Genomic DNA, 24,796 nt, shown 5'->3' on the forward strand with positions numbered 1-24,796 from the left:
TCAGCTGGAGCACGGCAGGGCCCCGTGGGGGCAGGGGGGCAGGGGGGCAGGGGGCGCCGGAGCCGTAGGTTCAGCTCCAGAGGGCCCAAATCAGCTGAGCGCCACCCTCCACCATCCCAGTCCGCGGGGGGGTAGGCTGAGGGGGGGCGCTCTCTTTCTCCGGCCGATGCCGTGCCTTTCCGTCCTTCTCCTCTTCGGCGCGGCGGTCGTTGGCGGCGGCGCGTTTATTTTCATTCATTCATTTGCCTGGCTCCTTTCACTCGGCCCGTCGTGCCCGAACCGAACCCAATTCCGAGTCCAACTGGGCCGCGCGCGCGCCGCACCGTCGGTTCATTAGTCCGAAATCAGTGGTTCGCCCTTCGCCGTGGGAATATGTGCCCGTCCGCGTCCGAGCTCCGACCGCCACCGCCGACCGAGATCCGCTCATCGCTCCCTCCCCAAGCCTCCTGACACCCCCTCAACCGAGCCCTCTCAACCCCAACGGAGCCCACCCTCTCCCTCTTATCCGCCTATCGAGGTGTAAACTCTCCTCCTTACGCAGTTGATAACGCGAACGTTGTTCGTTGGTCATTCACCTCGGCGAGCGCCGGAAAATTTTGAATCCTTCAACCCCGATCCGATTTCTCATCCTTACATTCACTGCTACTCTACTTGCTCGCTTTATTTACTCTATCGAGTTTAACTTCAACGTTTTTTGTTGATAATTCGCCGCCGCCGGGAAAAAATTGAAAAATATTGAAAATCTGGCTCCTAAGAACCCAGACACCGCCCTCCCTTATCTTTACATTATTTTTCAAGTGTAGATTTTTTGCTAACCTTAGTTGAATAAGCTTAACTTAGACGTCGTTCGATAGTGTTATTTTTTTTTTTCTTTTTTCTTTTTTTTTTCATAAAGGTTTAAAAATTCGGTACCACACAAGACCCCCTATCACTATTCCTTATCCTCACGCAAGTGTAATCCTATACATTTTCGCTTTACTTAGTCGATAAGCTCAACATAAACATCGTTCGCTAGTGATTCACTTCGGTAAGTGTAATTCAAAATCTTTCAAACGCAGTACCATTATCATCAGATCGAATCGTAGCTCTGATCACGTCCTCGCCTTATTCAGTGCATAATCGTACTTTTTTGCTGGACAAAGTTGATTAACTCAACTTGAAAATTGTTCGTAAGTGGCCCGCTTTGGTGCGTGTTACAAATTTCGGATCCGAGGAAAGGAGGTTACAGCCGACTCGGTGTGCGGTGCCTTAAAGAGAGATTCTCTCGCCACGTCTCACGTCAAAGATTGTTCCTACCAACTGCTGAGATTTAATTCTGATTCGGCTCTGATCCTCCTCGTTTCAATAAATTTGTGATTGTGTGTCTGGGCCTCTGTATAGCGTGCTACCTTTGCACACAGAGCCAACGATCTCCTTTTCAGGCATCGGTAAGTTTTGCATCATCTGTCTTCATTCATCAGAAAAAGTGTCATGGTTCTAAAAAGTGTCTCGTAGCTCTTCCCTATTTCCAACCTTTGTGGGTGTAGTGAGGCGTCCATTTGGGCTAACTTAAGTAGAGAGAGATGAAGACATATTTTGAGAGAAATGAGTCGGGGGTTCTTTCGAATTTATAACCACTTGGCGTTGATTACTTGTAATGTTGAGTCTCCCTAAGGAATAATTCTTTTAACTTTTTTCTCGGTTCCATCTTGACATGACTTGGTTCTTTCCTATTGAACCTCGGCCCTGCCAGAATGTCTTGTGCCACTCGAAGAGACTCAAAACTTGTTAATTTTACCGGGAACACGAAATATTTAGTTGAGAATATAAGGAGAAATATTTCAAATCTAAAAATACAAATAAAGAAACCGAGTTGCGCATTTTTCAAACCAAAAATTTAAGTGAAGTTGCATCCACAGTGCTGTATTTTATTTCTTTTTTTCGAAAGTCTATCGATTAATTGATCATTTCCGATGTTTTTAGACATTTTTATCTAAAATTTCCAAAAGTATGATCATGCTGTGCTCACTGCGTCAAAGCACAATGCACACTATGTGTGTCAAAATGGGTAAAGCATAATTTGAGAGTTCAATAGTTTGAAATACCCGTAAATCGACGTCTTGAATGGAAATGGCACATTCATGGACAGAAAAAGTTGCAATGTACACCCGAGGACAACATTTGAAGTCATTTCAAAATATTTCTCGATAAAATTTTAGGACAAAGAAATAAATTCACTTGACGCTTAGCATAAAAAATGCTCAAGCAAAAAAGTTCAAGCATTCAGCAGGGTCTAGTCAGGGGTGAAAGGGTGGCTCAAGAGGCTCCGAACGGGGGTCGTGTAGGGGCCCCCAAAAACTTGAAAAATCCGCATTAAGGCGGACTTTTGGTTAAATAGGGGGCCCCCGAAAACGTATCAGCACCCTAAGAATTTTTAAGCAAGAGCGACAAAGGGCATTCAGTGGACATTTTTGGCAGAGGCGAGGCGTGAATGATCCACATTGAAACTATGGTAAAGAATCGATTATTGAAATGTTCATAGCGAACACCCTTGTTGTCGATTCTTTTTCATAGGTTTAAATGGCAGGTCAATCGATATATCGCAAAGCACGCCACGCCACTGATTTCCGGCTAATCAACTAGGTAAATTTGAATAAAATTTCGTAAGGCACAGTCGTACAACTGGTTTTCATCGAAAATCAATTTACCAACTCAAGAGGAATTCTTAAAGGTATGTCCTCGTTGAAGGGGCATTCCTGCATGTGTAAGGAGATCCACCTCTATATTCCGTAAATAAATCCGAGCAGGGGTATAATCGGCTACAGGGTTGCCATGCATGGTCGCCACTGGGTAAAAAGATTATATCTTGACACTTCGATTTCCCACTTGGAGTACCGAATGTACCAACGTATTTATTCGATTGATTATAGGCGTGAACCATTTGGAGTTCATTTTGAATGCTTATGAGAAACGACTCTGTGGGGCTCACTCATAAAAGCATCCATCTGCACAGAAAAACAAATGAAACTTAACTTGGCCTCAACTTGGCGAACATTCGTAAGCTTGAAATATAATTTCAGAGAAAATCAATGGCACCATCTTGTTTTGCATTTTACGTAGGATGAGGAACTTACATCGCAAATCCAAGTAGAGCTTTACTAAGAAAAAAGTGGGGCCTCTTAAATTTCCTCCGCACACAACACGCACTGCTGTCGAGAACTATAATATTTGTATCCGCAGTCATTAATTTCACCGTCAAGTTGTGTCCGCCCATGCTCAGTTCAAATATTAAATTGCACCCGTTTGCGCAAAAATGAACCTCAAGAATTAAACTGGAACTTTAAACCTTGAAGGCATTGACACTAAAGTAATGAAATGTGTATGTTTTTTTATAAAAATGAAGTTCTGCTCTGGATATATTTATGTAAATGTTTAAAACACAATTAAGTATTACATTTTTGAGGGTTGAAACCGCGGTGAGAATTCAAAAAAAAGTCTCTGCGATCCTGATCTAATGCAGTTTTTACCGGAAATAATCGCCTTAGAAACTAGATCAGGGATTAGAATTAAACGCCAGGATGAATAAGTAGAGATGCTATTTCACAGAATGAAATCCCTTGTTTTGCACCGATGTACCCACGATGTTCCAAAGAAAAGCGTTTTTACGCTTGGCGTTAAAAGAAGACACATGCACTGCATGCGTATCTACTTGAATCACACAAAACGCATCCTCCAGGGACTTAAACGCCAGGATGAACAAGAAGGGATGCCATTTCAAAATATAAAAGCCCATTTCACACCAATTTCCCCTGCAGCCTTGACTGTCAGCCTTGTTGACAAGTGTTAGTCGGGTAAACATAGATGACAATGGTTAAAAGGCGGAGCGTGATTGGTCGGCGATAAGACATATCCGACCAATTATGCTCCAACTTTTAACCTATGTCATCTGTGTCTACTCGACAAACATAAAATTTCTACGATCAGGCTGCGATGCTCCAGGGAAAAGAGTTGCGCTGTTTGATACAAAAAGATTGAACAAATAGTGGATGCTCAGAGACTCAAACGCACGGGTAGGAAAGTAAACGTGTCGATTTCGACTATAAAATCCCTGAATTTGGCGCTAAATTGACAAGAAAACATTGATATTATAATTTGTCCGGTAGCCATAAGCAGAAAACTGCCGTGCTAAGGAAAAACACCGTACGAAAATTCAAATGTTGCCAAATTTTCTCAAGATAAAATATAATGAGGGAAAATGATAAATTATTGGATTTGAAAACCTTTACTGACCCCCAATACTTAACACAGATGGTGTTGAGTAGATCTTTGTCAGGTTTATAGGGCGGTGAATGGTCTGAAAAAGTGTTTACGGCGGTAGAATCGCCTTCAACAAGATGATTATGCAACCCTACGATGGCGGAGTTTGAATAGTTATCTCACGAAAATCCAGGAGCTTGCTACCAAACGCCCGCCGCTGCCCTGTCCGCTATCAAGACTGACGTAGGATTAAAAAATGATACTTGAAATCTTGACTACGATTTTACCATGAAAGGACTGATGTTCCGATTACTAAAGTTGCTCCTGTCTTGACAATTTACATGTGTATATTCCGGCTTAGAGGAAGGGCAGGGACAGAAGTTAAATATGGAAGCTCAAATTTCTGAACATTTTAGTTCCTGAGAGTGCGGGACGAGAATTAGTTATTGAAATAGTATAGCTTGAGGTATATAAGAATTATTGATTATTCAAGGGACACATTTTTATCACTGATTTTTATTCCTAAACGAGCAGAAAAAATGCTTTAAAACAATTGAAATTTTATGCGAGATTTGTGAATAGCGTTTTGTGATATAGGTATTTCGTTTTTTAAGATCAGGCTCTCCTACATCGCTTTCCAGACAAAAATGTGATGACCTGCAAATGTAAGAAAGTGCGCTGAGAAGCGTAAAATTTGAAAATGAATGTTCAAATTTTTGGAAAAATTTCAAAATGTCAAAAATGCGGAAAATTGTTCGCCTTTTTACGGAGTTGATCTTAGAGAAAACCAGAGAAACAAACGTGTTTACTTTTGTATTTGACATTGTGAGACATTGTGAAAATAATAATAGGAATAGAATTCAATGAAACTGACTTTTTATTTTGCTAAAAAGAAAAAATGATACCTCTGGTTGATCCTTAGTAGGACATTGCAGAGAGAAACTAGAACTAGCGGCACACACCTTGTTTTGTGAACAATCCAAAAATTCTGGCTCCTTGTTGTAAAATGTATAGTCCAAATATCTTCGATGTGTCAATGACCTTTTATCAGGGAAACGGAACTTATCTATGCCGGAAAAAACAAAGCCGGGTTTGTTATTTCTCGGTTGACGACAGGAGGAAGTGTTTTCGTCCTCCTGTTTGTCGTTTTGTTTCTTTTACATTTTATTCCGTTGACATGTAGTTCCGTCCGTTCCGTTCTGAGTTTCATTATTTCCTTTTACACCAAAACGTCTCCCAGTTTTCATTTCGTTATTGACTCTAGCCTCATATTTGTATTTTGTTTTTGTTTTTTGGAGATTTTTCCGTATTCTTTCTCTTTGGACTTTCCTCTTTCGTCACTTATTGCTTTTAATCGGAACCACGTGTATTACACAGCAAACTTCAAAATGCTATAATTCCAGTTTGGTTTGGCGTTTTTCAGGGATTTTTAGTTTCAAATCTTTCTTGAACACTCAGTCTTCATGCTGTGGACTAAATAACTCAAAGAGCGTTCATGCACCACGTTCTCTTTTACCATTACCCGATACAAGAAGATGGGCTTTTGGTAACCAATGAATGTACTTTTTAGTTGCTTAGAAGAACCCTATTTGCACCATTATGCAGTTGGCTTTTTGCAACCCTCAGAACCTCGTCGTTGAGTTGCTCAAAGAACTGATCCTTCAGATTGACGGGAGCATCATCATTCACACCATATACTCCTATCAGGACCACTTGATGACCATGCAGTATAAGATGCATTTTGATGATCCGCTGGTCTACTGGTTCCCAAGTAGTTACAGACGGACGCAAACTTTTCCGAATAAGTATGGCGACTCCTTGTTGTGCGCGTTGATCTTTACTGACTCCACTATAGAACAGATCATAGCATCCCAAGTTTTCTGATCCTGTGCCTTTTTTTTCGTTTCTGTTAACACGTAGACATCGATATTATACTTTTTTACCTCCGATACAACCCCTGTCAATTTATTAGAAATGCCCTGTACATTCCATGTCCCAAAAACCATTGCCCGTTTTCTTAGTTTGTGTCGTAAAATCCTCTTTTTTTCCATGTTCATCGAGGCTATCTTTATTAGGCTTCTTAACATTAAGATTTTTCCAAGTATCGGGGAGTTAGCCCGATGCCCCAACCCCCAACCTGGAGGACCAGGGTTTGATTTTGGAGTACCGTCTCCTAGACATGCAGGCTGCCTCCACCACAGCTATGAGTCCTGTCTGCCCCTCTGATGGGTGGTTCATACGCCAAGAAGCCGGGGACCATCTCCCCCCCCCCCCCCCTTGAGGCAGGGGCTACCGCCTGGGGTCCGCAGGATTGCTAAACCTGTGACAGTACCGAGTACAGTATCCCACACGGCCGGTATTAAATAACTTTGTTCTTTCTAGCTAGACTGAGGCGAATTTTAATGCAGATTCCTGAGTAGGGTTGACTGTTGAAGGACTTTAAATAAATGTAAGAAAATTGTCAAAAAGTACGAATCTGGAAGATTTTTTGCTCTTTCTATGTGAAATAAAATTTGGGGGAAAAAATCGTATTGAAATGGTCTAATTTAAGACCTAGGCTAGTCTAGACTCAGAATTTACTAAGAATCACTCATATTGATATTGTACACAGAATAAACTGCTAAACATGCGACTTAAATAACTAAAATTTTCTGTCGAATTTGAGCAAAATTGTTTTAAAGTTAACTAGAATAAAAACTTTTCAAAGTGCGAGGATGCATTTTTACATAAAAAAACAAACTGATAAGGTTTTCTAATCCGGATGCTCCGACAGTTTTTCTCAAGAGTATCGACCTTGAAATTTACAAGTTACACTGGGAAAAAAACACATTGGATCTAGAGTCCAGACTCTTAAAAACATCTACAAGAAAAAATACTCTTGATTCAGTCAGATTTAAGCTTAAATCAAGAATCAAGCCTCTTAATTTGAGCGGATTTCCTTTCGATTTAAGCTTAAATCCGATTGAATCAAGAGTCTTTTTTCTTGTCAGTGTTTTCAAGAGTCTGGACTCTACATCCAATGTGTTTTTTTCCAGTGATTTTTTTAATTTTTTTCAACAGCCAATCCTGCTGGAGGCCCCCTTCGCTCGGTTCCGACCGGCTCCGTTCTCCTGGACATTGAGTCGTCCTCCGTGCGCGCGAGGAGCAAAGCTATGCGAGGGAAAGGAGAGGACTTGGAGCCGGTCAACGTAATAATATCCGGTGAAGCACTCGTGCCGGCTTCGGCCCCGGCGCCGGAGCCGGCGAAATGGGAACACGAGTTATCTTTGTAGGGCTCGTTCCAGAGTCCAACAATGAGTTTGGAGAGCCATTCCCATTGCCCCCCCCCCCCCCTCCCGCCTCCTCCCCGGCCGCTGCCCGCCTCACCGAGTTTTTTTGGAGGCAGGAAGAGGAGGTTAGCACGGAGAGGAGGTTAGCAGAACAGCTGAGCGGTGGCTTCGGGAGGAGCCCAAGCAAGCGCGGCTCCGAGCCGGAGACTTGAACTTGCGAATAGGAAAGCGCACGCTTCACTTCCTCCATGTCATGCCGCGTCTGGGACCCAAGCACGTTGCCCAATCGTCCCACCTTCGTGTAGAATTATTCCATCGAGTTTAACAGAGAGGGGTCTCAAAGTTTTTTTGGTTTCTAATTTTCTCATCAATTACCTCGAACGTCTCCACGAGTCTCACTAAGAGCCGTTTTTATAATCGTTCCTTCACTGGAAAAAAAAACACATTGGATCTAGAGTCCAGACTCTTAAAAACATCGACAAGAAAAAGTACTCTTGATTCAATCAGAATCTAACTTAAATTAGGAACTAAGCCTCTTAATTTAAGCGGATTTCCTTTTGATTCAAGCAAAAATCCGATTGAATCAAGAGTATTTTTTCTTGTCAATGTTTTCAAGAGTCTGGACTCTAAATCCAGTGTGTTTTTTTTCCCAGTGTTAATCAAGTCCTCTAGCTCATTAGGATGCCCTATTGGGTTTACATTCTGACTAAGGGAGGTTTGAGAAGACCCTTAATAAAGCATCATGAAAAACCCATTTTTTCGAACCCGGAGTAAAATTCAAGAGCATAACTTTGGAAATAGATCCTTGTGAGGGAGTAAAATGATTCGCCACTGAAAAAAGTGCAAGGTAGAAGAGAATAAATCTTTTGATTATGATAAAACAGAGAAGGGTCTCAAAGTTTTTTGGTATCTAATTTTCTCATCAATTACCTGGAACATCTCCACGAGTTTCATTAAGAGCCGTTTTTATAATCGTTCCTTAATCAGGTACTTTCATTAGGATGCCCTATTGGGTTTACATTCTGACTGAGGAAGGTTTGAGAAGACCCTTAATATAGCATCATGAAAAAAACCATTTTTTCGAACCCGGAGTAAAATTCAAGAGCATAACTTTGGAAATAGACCCTTGTGAGGGAGTAAAATGATTCGCCACTGAAAAAAGTGCAAGGCAGAAGAGAACAAATCATATGATTATGATAAAGGTTAAGGTATAGGTACGGAACTATGTCAAAGTTTGTGAAACTTATGGAATTTTACCCTCAAATTTGATATTTTTTATAGTGGTGAATCATTTTAATCCCTTGTGAGAACCTATCAATTCCTCGGAATAAGAACCCCACACGCATCACAACGCAATTGGTTCCTGTCAGAATGGTTTTCAATTGACAATGTACGTGACCATCCAGGGGTAAAGGAGCTCTTCTCCATGGGCGCAAGATTTTCAGTACACCAATTTCATTGAATCGAAGGCTTAGTTCGATTTTCAAAGCTTTAGGTCGTAATTATCGTCTTCTCTTAAGAGTTGAAGCCCCATCGACTAAACTGATTCTCGTGGTTTTAAGAGGGCCCGAAGTTTGAGGCACGATTTTACATGCGACGATTAGAACATGTTCCACACTGACCAAAAGTGTTCCGGTTCGTTGAACTGAGCCTCGGTTCAACGAACCGAGGTTCGGTTCGCCCATCGAAAACCGTCTACCGTTTTTGTTACCATCTCGATTCACTGAAAAAAAATTCTCGCCGTTTTTACCAAGGTCCGTTGGTACCTTTCACTTTTTTACCAATTATTGGTAATTTTACCAAGACAGACTGGTAAGCTTACCTAAAAACCGGTATTTTTACTGTTTTTCTTTTCAGGTAAGAATACCACTTTTATTGGTAATCAATTCCCGGTAACTTTGCCATTTTATCTCGGTAATTCTACCACAGTCGATAAAAAATAATGGCGTTTTTACCAAGATCCAGTACCGAAATAACAGAATTACCGAGAAAGTTCAATAATTTTACCGAGATTTCTCGGTAAAATTAACAATTCCATAAATGGTAATTTTACCAAGAAAAAACTGGGATCAAATAGAATCCTGAAATCTTGGTAATTTTACCCTTTTCTTAGTAAATACACCGAGATTTTTTTTTCAGTGTTGTATGATCGAATTTTTCCTCTCCAGGAACTGAAATTCGGGATCCCTCGCAATTTTTTTCGGTGGACCGACACCTCGGGTGAAAGTGAGGATTGGGTGATGGACGTGGCAACGGAGGCGCGGGACGGCGTGTTGGATGCCGGACCTTGGGCTTCTGCGGCGCGCGGTGCCGCACGCCTCACGCCTCGCGCCGCGCCGCGGATCCGAGCCGGGCTCCGCGCTCCTCGCGGTGAAAGTCGTCGCGTATTCCCCTGCGCGGCTGCGGCGCGGAGCGGGCACTGTCACCCGTTTTTGGTGCGCCTTGGGTCCGGGTAACTTTCAACCGGAGCCGCCGAGCCGCTCCGTGCGAGCGCCCTTGGTAGACCGGCCGCGGCAGCACCGTCTTGTCATCCTCCACCTCCAGTCCTCGCTTTCCGCATGCCGATTCCCCACCGCCACCCCCCGCAGACTCTAGAGTACCTATAAGGGGAGGCTATTGCCATGTCTCTGCTGCTTTCTGCAGAGGCGGAGCCAGAAATTTGGCAACACCAGATTTCCTCCATTTAAACCTTTGCTAAATAATCGATTCTTGTCGGAGCACCTGGCCCCTCCAAAAATCGATACATTTCCAAAGGTTTAAATGGAGAAAAGACAATACTGCCAAGTTGCTGGAACCGCCAATGTTTCTGATTGCTTCATTGGTTTTAGGCTGCACATAGGACTCTATGAGGACCAATCTAGAGTGACTTGGGACATGCCGGTAATTTTGGAGGTTAGGTCATTGAGCTTTTAGGACCTAAAAGCAACGAACTAAACGTTCAGAATGGCCGCCAGATTAGAGTACCTTTATAGGGAGAGTATGGACAACTCGAAAATTTGGAGATTAGGTTTGATCAGGTCATGTAGCTCGTGGGGCTCAAAAAGGCAGCCAACCTATGAACTCGAATTATCCAGTGGTGCTAATTTTCAAATTTCAACTACTTACACTGATCAAAAATGATAAAAGCATACGACTCGTCGTTTGTAATGCACGCATTTGACTTAGTTTAAACATAAATATAGTCTGAACTTAATTTTTTTCGTGGTTATGAGGTTTTCCCACTTTTCCCATAAGGAGGAACCGCTGTGCGGCGGGCGTTTGCTAACAAGCTCCTGGATTTTCGTGAGATAACTATTCGAACTCCACCGTCGTGGGGTTGCATACTTATCTCGTTGAAGGAGATACTACCGCCGTAAACTATTTTTCGGACCATTCACCGCCCTATAAACCTGTAAAGATCTCAACACCTTCTGTTTTAAGTATTAGGAGTCAGTAAAGGTTTTCAAATCCAAGAATTTATAATTTTCCCTCATTATACTTTATCTCGAGAAAATTTGGCGACATTTGAATTTTCGTACGGTGTTTTTCCTTAGCACGGCAGTTTTCTGAATACGGCTGGCTGGACAAATTATCATATCAATGTTTTCTAGTCAATTTAGCGCCAAATTCAGGGATTTTATAGTCGAAATCGGCACGTTTACTTTCCTACCCGTGCGTTTGAGTCTCCGAGCATCCACTGTTTGTTCAATCGTTTTGTATCAAACAGCGCAACTCTTTTCCTTGGAGCATCGCAACCTGATCGTAGGAATTTGATGTTTGCCGGGTAGACATAGATGACATAGGTTAAAAGGTGGAGCATAATTGATCGGATAAGTCTCATCGCTACTTTGTCGTGCTTATGTCGGGTGGAACTCATGACAAGCTTTCATTTTCTTATATACCCGACGAAGATCTGCTCAACACCCTCTGTCCTAAGTATTGGGGGTCAGTAATGCTTTTTGAAGCAAAGAGATTATAACTTTCCTTCATTTTATTTTATCTCCGTGTTTTTCACAGCAGTTTTCTGCATACGGCTATCAGTGTCAGATCAATTTCACTCTCTATATTTTCTAGTCACTTAAAGGATGCTTTTTGTGTGATTCCAGTATAGATACGCATGCGGTGCAGGTTCCTTTTCGGCACATTGAGATTATACTTCAATTTTTGCGCGACCATTGAAGTTTTTTCCCCGCAAAGTCTGCTACCTTAATTCAGTTTTATCATTCCACATGAAATCAAACTCCCTGAGCTAATTTCTAAGAAGATTATTTCCGGTAAAACTATATTAAATTAGGATGGCAGAGACCTAAATTTTCACCGCAATTTTAATAACAGTAATATTTTTTTTCTTGGCATTTAATAATAATATAATTTACAGGATTATCCAGAGTAGAGCTCTTTATTCAATAACTTAACGATTGTGCACCCATACAAAACCATTAAACTAAAAACCTTTATGTTATAATACATTTAAGAAAGAAGGCAGAGAATTTACAATTCCTGTTCTTTTAGATAATCATAGTATTATCTAACGTTAACATATAAAATTAATGCAGTTTGTTAAGTTTTAGTTTTAAGCCACGTAGATAGATACAAGAAACACTTGTAGTAGTTACGATATATTTAAATAAAATTTCTTTTTTAAAAAAAAAAAAAAAAAAAATTGTGCACCCATTCAGTGAAAATACTATGTAGTCACCTCCTGTATGCTCCGTAAATTCTCCATGTAACCGCATTGCTGCCGTGCTAAGAAAACAAATTTGAAATAACTTTCAACTTTCCAAGCAGCATTCTATAATGCCCATGCAAGTGCTCATACGTCGTTTTTATCTTGGCATGCCATCTAAAACATCACAAAGACATGCCATTACTGATGAGACCAGGGGTAGCAGGAATCATTATACCCTTAGTCTCTATATCAAACGATCAGACTGAATAATTCCCGTTAGAAGGCAATTTTAGAGATTTCCTCAGTCAATAAAACTGACTCAGACCACGCTAAAATCGATCAAAAATGGAAATATTGACAAGCTATCGGAAAATCTTTTGGTCACTAAATTAGCCTACAGTATCAAAAGAAGGGAATTGCAAAACTATCGAAACTTATGCTAGGGGTAAAGTATGGGACTCGAACCACGCTGATCGAATAGATCAAATGGACAAGATCATGTAAAAAGGCACCTCAGTTCCCGCCTCATATTTTATGAGCAAAGTACGTGCCACTGGTTTCTAAGAGCAGATAGGTGGTTTACATGGATGAACTAAAGAGAACTGTTCCTTATTGCAAAATCGAGTCCACAGACGTGTGGTATAATAACAACACAGGGGCGGGAAAACAAGATGATGCGGTGCAGGAGAAATTGCGTCGTCGTGGATTGAAGGAGAGGCATTGAGAGCAAAGAAACGTGTGTCCATATTAAGGCGTGAAAAGATTGGAGCCAAAGAAGCTTAACTGCGCTGTAAAATTGCAAATTGTAAAGGAAAATGATTACAGATTTTTATTTTAATTTTTGGTTAATTTCTTGACAAGTATAAATGAAGGAGAAAGATGAAGCTAGAGCCTCGGAATGGTATAAATCTGAAATATTACGAGTTTCTCAATCAACGCATTTTCTCAGATTTCACATTTTGAGGGAACAGAAGAAGTGCCTACCATTTCATAATGCATTTTCTGTTAAAACCTCGATGAATTGTCCTCTAAACTCGCACGAAACTGAATGAAAATTCACTTACTTTTCTACCACTACGTTTAAGGCATCAAAATCGTCAATTGTAACTGCATGTGCCATATTCTTTATTCTTTTTCTGTTAGAAGCTCGCTGAATGGTCCTATAAACTCGAAAGTTTGAGCTATAATTTATTGTTTTGTGTTGTAGATCTGAGGGGCAGCTGACTTGAATCAATCGGTGGTGGACGGCGGTTGGTCGGTTGGGACGGCCCAAGATGCCCGATGGTTGTCCGCTGACGAGCGACATCAACAACAACAACCGGAGTGGAAGCGGCCACGGCAACTGCAGCCGCTGTGCCAGCAACGCTTGCGGCAACACCAAGTGCAACAGCGGGGCCTGCTATGGCCAAACGCCCGGCGCCGCCCATCAAAACGGCGGCGGCTCAGCTTACGCCGGTGCCGCCTCGCAGGGAGGCAAGTCTACAACTCAATGGACTACTAGACAAGGTGCGAATCTAAGCATTATGATATATGACACCTCACTGGAAAAAAACACATTGGATCTAGAGTCCAGACTCTTGAAAACATTGACAAGAAAAAATACTCTTGATTCAATCAGATTTAAGCTTAAATCAAAAGGAAATCCGCTCAAATTAAGGGGCTTGGTTCTTGATCTAAGCAAAAGTCCGATTGAATCAAGAGTATTTTTTCTTGTCGATGTTTTTAAGAGTCTGGACTCTAGATCCAATGTGTTTTTTTTTTTCCAGTGCTCGTAAAAATTTCGCGTGGAACACGATTTGTGCGACGAAAATTATTGAAAGTTACTCCCAACCAAGAAATTTACGTTTTTTGACAGGTACATTCATACCTTGCAGATGAATCTCTAGGGGAGGTCGGGTCCTGTGTTCCCAGGTGCTCCGTGTGCGAGATCTGTACGCTCTACCTCCGTTCTGCTATTGCCTGCTGCGTCATTCTTTGACGTCACGCGTACGGATATTTTAAGATAGGGAAGCGTTTTTCAATAAGGTTTTTGTCCGCACGCGGTCCGTGTCGGTATAGGAAATGTCCGCGCGGCACGGATAAATCCGTACACTTGAGATCACGGGTCGGGTCCGAAATGATAGAGTGCGTCAGATTATGGAAGTCGGAAATGACATCGTATTTGACGTTATGGCCAAACAGCTTGTCTAGTACAGTCATGTTAACAATATGACAGAAGAGAGGCTGCCAAAGAAGATGCTTGATGGGTTCCTTCTGCACTGAGAAAAAGCTATGGCTTAAACCTATTAGTGGTTCATATGGAACACCATTAATAGTTTTATATAAACTAATGATTATCGGTCTGTGAACCATACTGTGGTAGCTCGTGCCATAGTATGGTATATATACCATAACTAAGGTATATGCACTATTATTATATGTTACCTTCACTACTATTAGCGGTGTTTCATATAAACCACTAATTGGTTTATAAGCCATAGATTTTCCTCAATGTGTGTGACGAAGGGGACGCCTAGTGAAAGGGTGGCGACCGGGGGTTTTAAATGAAATGAAGGAGTGCCTAAATCCCTTAAGGATTGTGGGAGCGCAGAGAACTGTGGCAGTTAGGCGTCGCAGAGGGCTAGAGAGCGCTGCAGAAGCGACTTTCATGTACGTAAAATCATACCTCCCGCTCAATGAAAAAAACCATTCTGTACTTGAAATCGCACACAAAGCGTTATCGTAACAGTCTCTACGGTATGAAAATATAGCAATCTCAACCTCGACGCCTCGGCTTAGCTGTTGCAAATTAAACGACACATGATGGGAGAAGGACAACACTGCTCGATTGAGGGGCGTGCCAAAACCATTGTATTGCGCGGTTTGCATTACGTAGACTCTTGATTTTTTCGTGAGCGGAAATTTCAAATTTTTTCTAACCATCGGGCCGATTATTGAAAGTTTAAAGCAGCACTATAAGACATCATTTCATGGTTAAGATGTATGCCATGTCTTGTCGTATGTCGACAAAGATTCAATAATCGGACCGCAGTGCTAAGTAAAGACGTTAATATCTTGGTGAGGAGTTTATGTCAATAATTTTCATTGTGCGAATCGTGCTTTACATGAAAGTTCGAAGAGGAAATATATATCAGAATGCTTAAACTCATACCTTGTCCAATTTTCCATTTCACTTATGTTACAATATGGAGCCACCATTTCTGCCTCATTCTTTAAATGGCACGTGTGCCATAATTTTCTTCATACCGATGGATGTTTTTATGGATAAATCAGAGAAGTGATTCCGCATTTCAAAATGTGGTCTAGTTTATTATCTCTTATCTTTCTGTGTCATGAGCATTTTTAAGGGCAAACTTGATAGAAATGTTTAACGTATAATTTTCACGTAAAATTGTTCATGTCACTCATCACTGTAAAAATCCGTCAATCTCTTTGCTCACGAACTTTAAATCAGAAAATGTCCTCCAAATTTCGTTCCCAATTTCATGACATTAACTGCCAATCCCAGGACCCCGTTAAATGAGAGAATCCGTTGCACAATCTTAGAGAGACCTGATGGCGCTTACGCGGTTTTGAAATTCCACGCTCATGAACATATATGGCCCTACAAACATAGGGGCCGTCCACAAATTATTTGCGGCTTTTTTTCGATTTTTAGACCCCCCCCCTCCCCCGTAAGGCACTCGCAAGGCTAGCTTGGACCCCCCCCCCCCCCTAAATGCCTCACGTAATTATTGGACGGCCCCATATACCATAAACACCACAAATAAACAATAAACCATGCGAGTTTAGGCAATACTACTAGTTTAATTTTAACCTAATTGATTTCATGCAAAATATACGTTTTTCGCAATTAAATATGATCCTGTTTCTTAGTTTTATTCAGTCACAGCAAGCATCGGGTCTAAAGGACTTAACTTGGTCAGCCCAGGGTTGAGTCCCAATGTGCCTTGCTCGATTCAATTCCGTCTTCATCCACGGGTCACACTTGTCCAATTGTCCATCGTGAATGTCGCTGACAGATTGTTTTGTTTTCAAATTTTACAGGGGGCGTGGGGGGTCGCAACAACGCATGCGGCGGTGCCGGGTCCGGTATGGGATCTTCGGGCAAGAGAGTCCAGGTCACGGCGAAAATCCTCTTCGGCTCTGTCTCGGCGATATCCAACATGAAGCATTCGGAGAAGCTCCACAGAAAGAGGTCCCAGTAACTTCCAAGCATCGCCAAACCACCCAAAACTTTCAGCGAAACAGGTACAAAAATAGTCCATACTTCCTCATTTTCTCAACCAATTTATAAAATGAAACAAACACTGATGCATACATATATACTGTATCTTTTAGAGAACCTACGTTGAAAAAACGCGTGGACGTAAATTACTGGAAAAAGCAGGTGTGCGGACAAAAAAACGTTGACGAAATGTCCTATAACCATCTTTCCCAGCGATTAATTTTTTTTTTATTATTTATTTATTTATTTCCGGAAATCAACGATTTTCGCCATTTCGTCAACGATTTTTTGTCCGCGCACCTGTTTTTTCCAGTAATTTGGTCCACGCGTTTTTTCGGCACGGGAGTTTTGGTCCACGTACCAGTTGAAACCCAAAGTTAATTTGCCCACTTGTAAATACAAACGACAATTGCTCACAACGTTTTTGGATGAAAATATATAATCTCTTGGAAGAATGAAGGTTTGCTTGTTTTTTTGTTTTGTCTATTTGGTCCAACGGAGAAATATATATAGTTGAGAGTTTTGGTCAAAATGGGGGAGCGTCAATTCCATGAGACAAAATTCACTAAAACTCTCTACACCTCTTTGGTGTAACAGGACTTAATTATCTTTCAAGAAATTCTCACCTTGTTATACCTGAACCGGATATACCTCTATATTTGCCTCAGCTAAAGACTCTTAGATTTTTCCTGTGCACGATAAGTATCTTGATTTATTTTGCGAGGAAAGATCTGTACTTTTAAAGGATGCCTGTCATTCTTAATACTTTAAATTTCGTATAATACTGTGCAACACCTCTGTTGTGAAATAGTTGCTTCAGGCGCCGCCGCACGGCAGGCGGGCGGCCAGCGCGACACGCGCATTGGCGCCTACAAACCTAAGTGGATACTTCAAGCATTGTGCAATGCGTGAAGTTTCCACTTAGGTTTGTAGGCGCCAGTGAGCCTCCCACGCTAGCAGCACGCCGCTCCGCTCTGTTAGGCTTTAATATTTAGACTCGCATAGTCAGCGTTTTTTAACTCATAATTTTGAAATGTTTGCACACTCTGCATTGATTATTCTCATTTAAATTGATGGGGAAAAAATGTGTATCAATTTATCAAAGAAGAATAATAATATAATGTGTGTTTTTTAAATATTGGTGGTTCCGTGTCAAATTTCATGATCTCCAAAGCACTTTAATTTTTTCTTTTACATTTTGTGCTTTTATTGTGCTGCAGCGAGGTGTACGCGCAACCAAACGCTCACAATTTGACGTAATTGACTCTAAAAGATCGATGCACAAATGGGTTAAAACTAAAGATTGCGTGCTTCTTGGTTTTTCCCCTCTTTTATTCATTTTTGCAGTTTCTGTCGGCACAACTGCGGCTCATTGAGATTAATGTCGCTTGGAAAAGGTTTTACAAATATTTGTCACGTTTTAAAAATATAAATGTTTTCAAAATGAGGTAATAATTTCGTAAAGAAAAAATTAAAAAATAAAAAAAATTACCTATACATATATAAGGTATATTGTACATCAAATATTTTAAGGATAGAAATAAAACCAAATATTCACCAATGACAATTTGAAAAGATGATTCAAAAGGAGAAAGTGATAGCATTTCATTTAGAAAAAGAGCAACCATAACAACACCTCCTTCTCTCTCAATTTCTCTTTTCCATATTGTCAATATAATGTTTCATACCGACTAAAATATAACGCTTGGACCAAGTCACTTTTGCTTATTTTACGTGTGCGCATGAGTGGGAGGGGGGGGGGCAGAGTACCCTTAATTTTATCCCGCACTTGTGCTAAAGTGAGGTCTGCTTTCGGCTTCAGGGTCCGTGGCGAATGGTGCGAAGGTTCTGGAGATCTGCTTTAGCTTCTGCCGCTTGGTGACGCTCCGAGCGTCTCTCACTCCGCTTAGCACTCACTCTCACTCCCTGGCAGCGGCAGCCCCCTCTAGCTCCCTCTAACCGTCGTCGGATGATTCTACCTCGTCGGCACTGCTAAATCGGCTTCACCCACGTCCAGGTCCACGGGCCTCTCCGTCAAATAAGGACACAGGTATGACCCAAAGACTTCTCGATGATTCACTTAGAGAGTAACAATGACCAAGCTCTAAGATGAAAGTGCAGGAGACGTAGATTTGGACTGCGTTGAGCAGAAAGGAACCAAGCCACATCAGCTATTGCCGAATTTCATCGGGAATTGAATTTTTCACATTAAAACGGTTGTGCGGATTTTTGTGCAAATTTCAGTGAATTTTCTGCATAGTACGAAGCGAATTCTTCAAAAGTTTTAAAGGAATCCGCACAAACGTTCTCTTGTAAAAAATCAAATTGTCCAGTAAATTTGGCAATAGCTGATATGGCTCGGTTCTTTTCTGCTTAACGCGGTCCATTTGACATCTTTGATTTCAGCATCGTGGTATTGGGTGGACCAAGTTGTTTAGTTATCATAAATCTTGAGAGGACATTCAAAAATCATGCTTTCATACTGCAATCGTTTGACTGAAACTCGACAACCTACTCTATTTGGAACGAAAAGATGAAAATAATGGAAGCTTTGTTGAATCGCGATGTTGCAATTTTTTTTTTTGGAAAATGCATTTGTTCCCTCGAAATCAGTTTCAAATTTTCGTCAGAGCCCCTATCTCTCATTCCTCAAAATAAACTGCTCTGAGTAGAAAAGGATCAAGTCGCATCAAAAATTGCGAAACTTCATTGAACAATCAATTATTGAAGGAAGAGGGTTTCATGGAAAATTTCATGGAATATTTTACGTCACAAATGAAATCCCCTGAAATTTTCAAAAGATTCCACACCAAGCCGTTTTTCAGTGATAGATTTCATCCAGTAAAATATAGCAATGACTGATGTGACTTAGTTCTTTTCTGCTTAAAGCAATCCAATTGAATATTAAGAACACATAAGCAAAGAAGTATTCGATCTCACTCAGAGAAGCTGGTGCGTACTTTACCGTCCGAGTAATCGCGATTTAACGCTAACCTTTGGCTATTCTCACAGTTGGCAACACTATTATTTCACCATTTAAATTCATTAGGTGCAATATAGTGAAACCTGAAACCTGTTCATAACGGACCCTGCTCAGAGCGGAATACCGATCTTAACGGAAATTTTATTTTATTTTATTTATTTTATTTTTATTTTTATTTTTACATAACATACATAAAGCCACCATATGGGGCTATTGTACTAGTCAACATTGTATTTACTCACAAAAAAGACGTTAAAACAAATTTATCTTATAATAAATTTATAACCTGCAATAACAGCAAGTTGGAAAACAGAGAGAGTGAATACCGTGAGTTATCAATACTAGAACATTAAGTTAGGAAGTTAAGCAGTGGTGAAAAACTCAGAGAGATCTTGAAAGGATTCAGCCAAAAGAAACGATTTCAAATGTGAAAAAAATTTGCTGATCTCTGAGTTCTTAAAGTGAAGTCTAATATTTAGAGGGAGAGCATTGAACAGCTGAATAGAAGCAAACTTAACACTGTTTTCAGAAATTTTGTACTTGGTGGAATTGTTGGGGATGAAGAAGTGTCTGCTGTTGTAGTTGCGTGTGGGAAATAGATCAGCCGGCTTTATTATTTCTCCTTCTACTGCATATTTAATACATTCATAGATGTATAAAGAGGTCACTGTAAACAGTCTCTCTGATGACATTATTTCTTTACAGTCCCTTCCATATGGTTTGTTGTACATAATTCTAATGATCTTGAGGTGTTCTTTGGAAACACGTTTTGTAAAGCTACTCCTGCCCCATACAGCGATTCCATAGCGGATGTGAGACATTACATTAGCATGGTAATATAGGAGAGCAGAACTGAGAGAGGCAACTTTCACAAGATTTCTTATTGCCCATTTGCTTTTACATCTGCATTTTACAGATCCCGTGGTATATAAATGCATTTAAAGAAACCTGATGTGAAAATTTATCGGTCCCATGGATATTCCGTCATGAACAGGTTTCACTGTGATTGATTTAAAGCATTGAAAATTCCTGTAACTCGCAACCCTGTTCTTTTATTTAAACCCATTAAATATATCAATTCTAGACGGACCAGAAGAATCGATTCTTTCACATAGGTACATTTAAATAGATCAAAAGGCAACCTTGAAAGGGCCAACTTGAAAAAATATCATGAATGGACATACATAGATCACAAAGAGTTGATCATAAATTGATTGTTTTACAATCGTTTCAATGAGAAAAGCTCAGCTTGCTAACGTGCAAAAATTACCACTGACTCGCCCTGTCTCGAGATACGAGAGGGCATCGCGTTTGAAATGAGGCGCGCGCACGGACTCTAAAACTTAGGATAATCATACCTGTCTTCTCTGCATCATGACCAAGTCTGCAAGTCCTCAGGCAGTATCGGTCTGATCTGCACAGTTTACGCCCTGTCTAACATGAGCAAATCACTTTCATCGATTGACCCCTTTGCTCGCGATTTACGGCCGATCTGCCTTCTCTGATGACCAATATCTGGACGGATTCAACTATAATTAACCTAGGTGCATTGCACGTAGATCATTTTCCTCGCGTGTTTTATTTGTTTGGCGGAATATTAAACAAACAATGTTCTTGAGCTTCTGTTGGATTATATAAAGCATATTCATGAAATTTTAAGTTAGGACGCTGTTTAGTTTTCTGTTTTAAAAAAAAAAAATAAAGCATGATGAGAAATTAGGCTACATCTAATATCAGGATGATTCTGATTATATCCGTTCAATGTCTACTGCGGGTACTTCCAGTTACACGGAGAAACGGACCATACCTTTGATAAAAATCGATCATCCTGAACTTTTCGTTACCTGTCACAGTGAAAAAAAAATCGAAAAACATCGTATGTGAGATTTGCATGATTATTGTTGCATTCGGTAATTTTTTTTTACACAGTTTCTTTTAACATAAATACGCCCATGTAGTGTGAGCTGTGATAAGTGTGTCGAAAAACACTCTTTTAGGTGGTGAATTCTTCAAACTAAAAAATCTAAATTGTATCAAATTTAAAAAAAAAAATTTGAGGAGAGGGGGAAAAAGAAGGACCGAAGCAGCCACGGTCTGGTCATGGTCCTTGCTCTAAAATCCTTCGCAATGTACGATGTAAGTACATAAAGTACTGCTGATGACCTACAACTGAGCTACTCCGAGGATAAGAACACTGAAAAGCCTTCAGTTTCTTACAAGTAACTCAAGCATTCGTTGAGCAATGGTAGTTGTATCCTGCAAGGCGTTGAATGATATAAATGTACCACTTTTACCACAGATTTGTATCACTTTCATACATGGATTCTAATGATATGATTCATATTTCAGACTTTACCCGCAGCGAAGAAGAGGAGGCATTTAAGATATTGATTTACTCATTGATGATCCTCTCAAGATCCAGCTTAGTGCAACAATTGGTGCTCTGATATTTTTTTCCAACTCACACACGAACAACGAAAGAAAAAGTTCATTGAAAGCAACTAAGGAGGAATACTGTGTTGCGACAATATATGAATTTGTTCAGCAATTAATAAAAAAACACTGATGGATGATTTTTTATACGGATTTATTATAATTGTTAAAATTACCATCTTTTAAAGTAGCCTCTGATGTATATTTATACTTTCATTTTCGACACGAAAATAAACATTTAGGGTGATATTTGTAGAGCTAAAATTAGGCTGTGCTCGTTCAAGTTTGGTTGTTTTTCGTGCTCTCCTGGTTTTACATTGTGTACACGCAAATTTACGGCAGAGACCACGATTGGTAGTGATTTTGATGAAAATATAAAAACTTTCCCAAAAAAAAGGACCAATGAAAACAGCTCCTCGAAACTTATTGTTTGCTGGTCTATATTCACTCTCACTGTTAACTTTTACACTCAAATTAGATTGCTTTGACTGTGACCTGTCGAGTGAAGTCAAGACAACTAATCAGTGGCGTTATCCGACTGAATTTCTAGACACAGAAGTGGCAGAATTGGAGAGAATTTGACGGAAACGCGCCAAGTCACATCAAATTTGGAAAATAGGGTTGAAGTCGTATTTCCTCGTGGGACTCGTCAATGTTAGGGACAAAGTTTAACAACCATTCTCGCGTTCAAAATATTTTTTCTCGAATTTGAGATTTTGACAGGAGAAAATTTACAACTATTTGTGTAATGTATTCAAAACCAATCCCAACTGATTGTTCGCCAAACTGCGACTTGATGCGCTCTGCTAAACTTTATTTTGTTGACATGGAAGGGATTTTGGAAGTTAGGCATATTCTCGAGGTAGACCAGAAAACATCCTCCATGCAGCAAAAGTTATTCATTCGAGGATATCTAGACTATTTATTTTGCAATGAGGAACTAATGTTTCTGACTCATCTGTAAAAGCACCTATCTGCATAAGGAAAACTAAAGCACATGCTTTGGTTCTAAAATAAGCTGGTAATAGTAGTTCCTCATTGCAAAATGCAATCCATCTGTCTTACTCTGCAACGTTTCTGTCTGCCTATCTTACCGCGCAGTAAATTGTGTAAGGCTATACAACCTGCTGAGTAAGTCGTTTTTCTTTACTCTGTTTTTGTTTTGTTACAAATTTATCAGTAATGGTAAATGGAAAATATAAAATCAAGAATTTACTGCCAAATTTCTTTAAGAGGCTATATTTCCCAGGCGTGTACTCAAAAACATCCCCTCAGTCGATATCGGAATGTTTTTAAGAAAAAATTATGTTAAAGCATCCTGGCGTCAAGCCAACTCATTTCACTTTTAGAATGCGTTTTGAAAAATAACACCCTCACCTCCTAAGAAAGAATATGAAACATCGCATCTGCTGCAGTAAGGAGTTGGTTCTGCGTTGTTTGAAAAGACTGCAATTCCAAATCTGCTTACAACACGAGCGAAAATCGAAGCTTTCGGTAGGATTACCGTTTTGTTTTCAAACAGATATTTGGTACAAACTTCTTGTCGTTTAATTGATTGTATAGCCATTTAGAAAAACAGTTTCATTCGTTCACTGTCGAAAACTGACGTTATTATCGAATAAAAACAACGCCTAAGGGTAGTTTTTCCGGAGCGCATATAGTGTATATAATTATGTGATTATCAAAACAAAACAAGTTGTGGGTTATAATTGATCGCATGCTTTTATAGATCTTGCCCCTTCTTATCCTATGAAATTGCAAATTTAATTGTTAAAACTACTTATGAAAAGCTTTTTCACCAAAATTGTATTCATTTAGAAAATGAATTCCTGTAACTCTATGTTAATTCCTGTTCTTTATGTGATTGTTAAATTATTAATTCTGTTATTACGTAAATAAATCTGCACATACTAAAACTCTGGTGAGGCTAGAAAATACTTACTTTTTTATCTTGTCAGCTTTTTTGTAAAAAAAAAGTTGAATCCAAATTATTAAGGAGGCAAAATAAGTTAATTCACATGACTAAGCAAGACTTGCTCGGAAATTGCAGAATACCCTGGTTTGATGAGCATCAGCTCGAGTTCGTGCTTCAACAATTGAACCACACTCTGTAGCAGGGCCGGAATAAGGGGGTGACCACATGGGCCACGGCCCATGGTGGCAAAATTAGGGGGAGGCAAATTTTGCAATTTTTTTAAATGCAGGTACAAAAATATCGGATTCAGAATAAAATTACAAACAAGAAAATGTGACAAAATCTCATTTCCTGAAAGTTCATTAATTTCTAACTGTGTCGTATTTCGGTCATACCAAAGACTGCGCACCTTTAATTACTTGAGTTAAGAGAGAAACCAAACACGTAATTTGGCCTGGAGCGGCGCGGCGCAGAGAGAAATGATGACGAGGACTTGAGATGAAAAGGAGAAGCCCTCGGCACGGCGGTCGGCATGTAACACATATTAGCGCCTACGAGACTGCATGAATACTTCACGCATTGCGTCAAACGCAGTACGGTCAACAGCGGTCGGCGCGGCGTGAAACGCACAGTGCCTACAAGACTACATGAATACTTCACGCATAACGCCAAACACAGTGTGGTCAGCGCGGCACGGCGCGGCGGTGGAAGTTAAAATTATTAAACCACATTTATGTTTGTTCTTTCTTAATTTTTTAGTTCATTTCTTACAAATGAAAGGCCTTGTCCATACAGAGATAGGTTTACGGAACTGAACTTTCGCGCGAAGTTCAGTGAACTTTTGCTAGTAGTGTTGACAGGGCTTACGCAAAAAATGTGTCCAACACGAGTGAACGCGTCTTATGCACCCTTCTCCCTCCGGCACGTTCACTTGGTGGTTTTTATTGATGTTTCAAAATGAATGAGAAGAGGGCGGCAAAATACAGGCGGCCCATTGGCGGCAAGTAGGTAAATCCGGCCATGCTCTGTAATGAGGAACAGTCAGGTATTTCTGGCTCATCCACAAAAGAAATCTGCATTTGAA

The 24,796-nt window shown here is 40.3% G+C and overlaps 1 protein-coding gene and 1 non-coding gene across 2 annotated transcripts; both read left to right on the top strand.

The window, feature by feature from the left end:
- The first annotated feature begins 199 nt into the window (after positions 1-199).
- LOC140223774 (uncharacterized) lies at positions 200-14,131 on the top strand. The gene is made up of 3 exons (XM_072299633.1): positions 200-1,427; positions 13,361-13,659; positions 14,028-14,131. The coding sequence occupies exons 2-3, from the start codon at positions 13,428-13,430 to the stop codon at positions 14,129-14,131; spliced, it is 336 nt and encodes a 111-aa protein (XP_072155734.1). The 5' UTR covers positions 200-1,427; positions 13,361-13,427.
- A 2,067-nt stretch (positions 14,132-16,198) lies between these two features.
- LOC109034981 (uncharacterized) lies at positions 16,199-23,713 on the top strand. The gene is made up of 3 exons (XR_011899787.1): positions 16,199-16,404; positions 18,204-18,431; positions 21,714-23,713. It is a non-coding gene; the product is annotated as an uncharacterized protein (transcript).
- Positions 23,714-24,796: the final 1,083 nt, after the last annotated feature.

Source organism: Bemisia tabaci, chromosome 4 (assembly GCF_918797505.1).
Source record: "Bemisia tabaci chromosome 4, PGI_BMITA_v3".
In the NCBI taxonomy this organism is placed as follows: Eukaryota; Metazoa; Arthropoda; class Insecta; order Hemiptera; family Aleyrodidae; genus Bemisia; species Bemisia tabaci.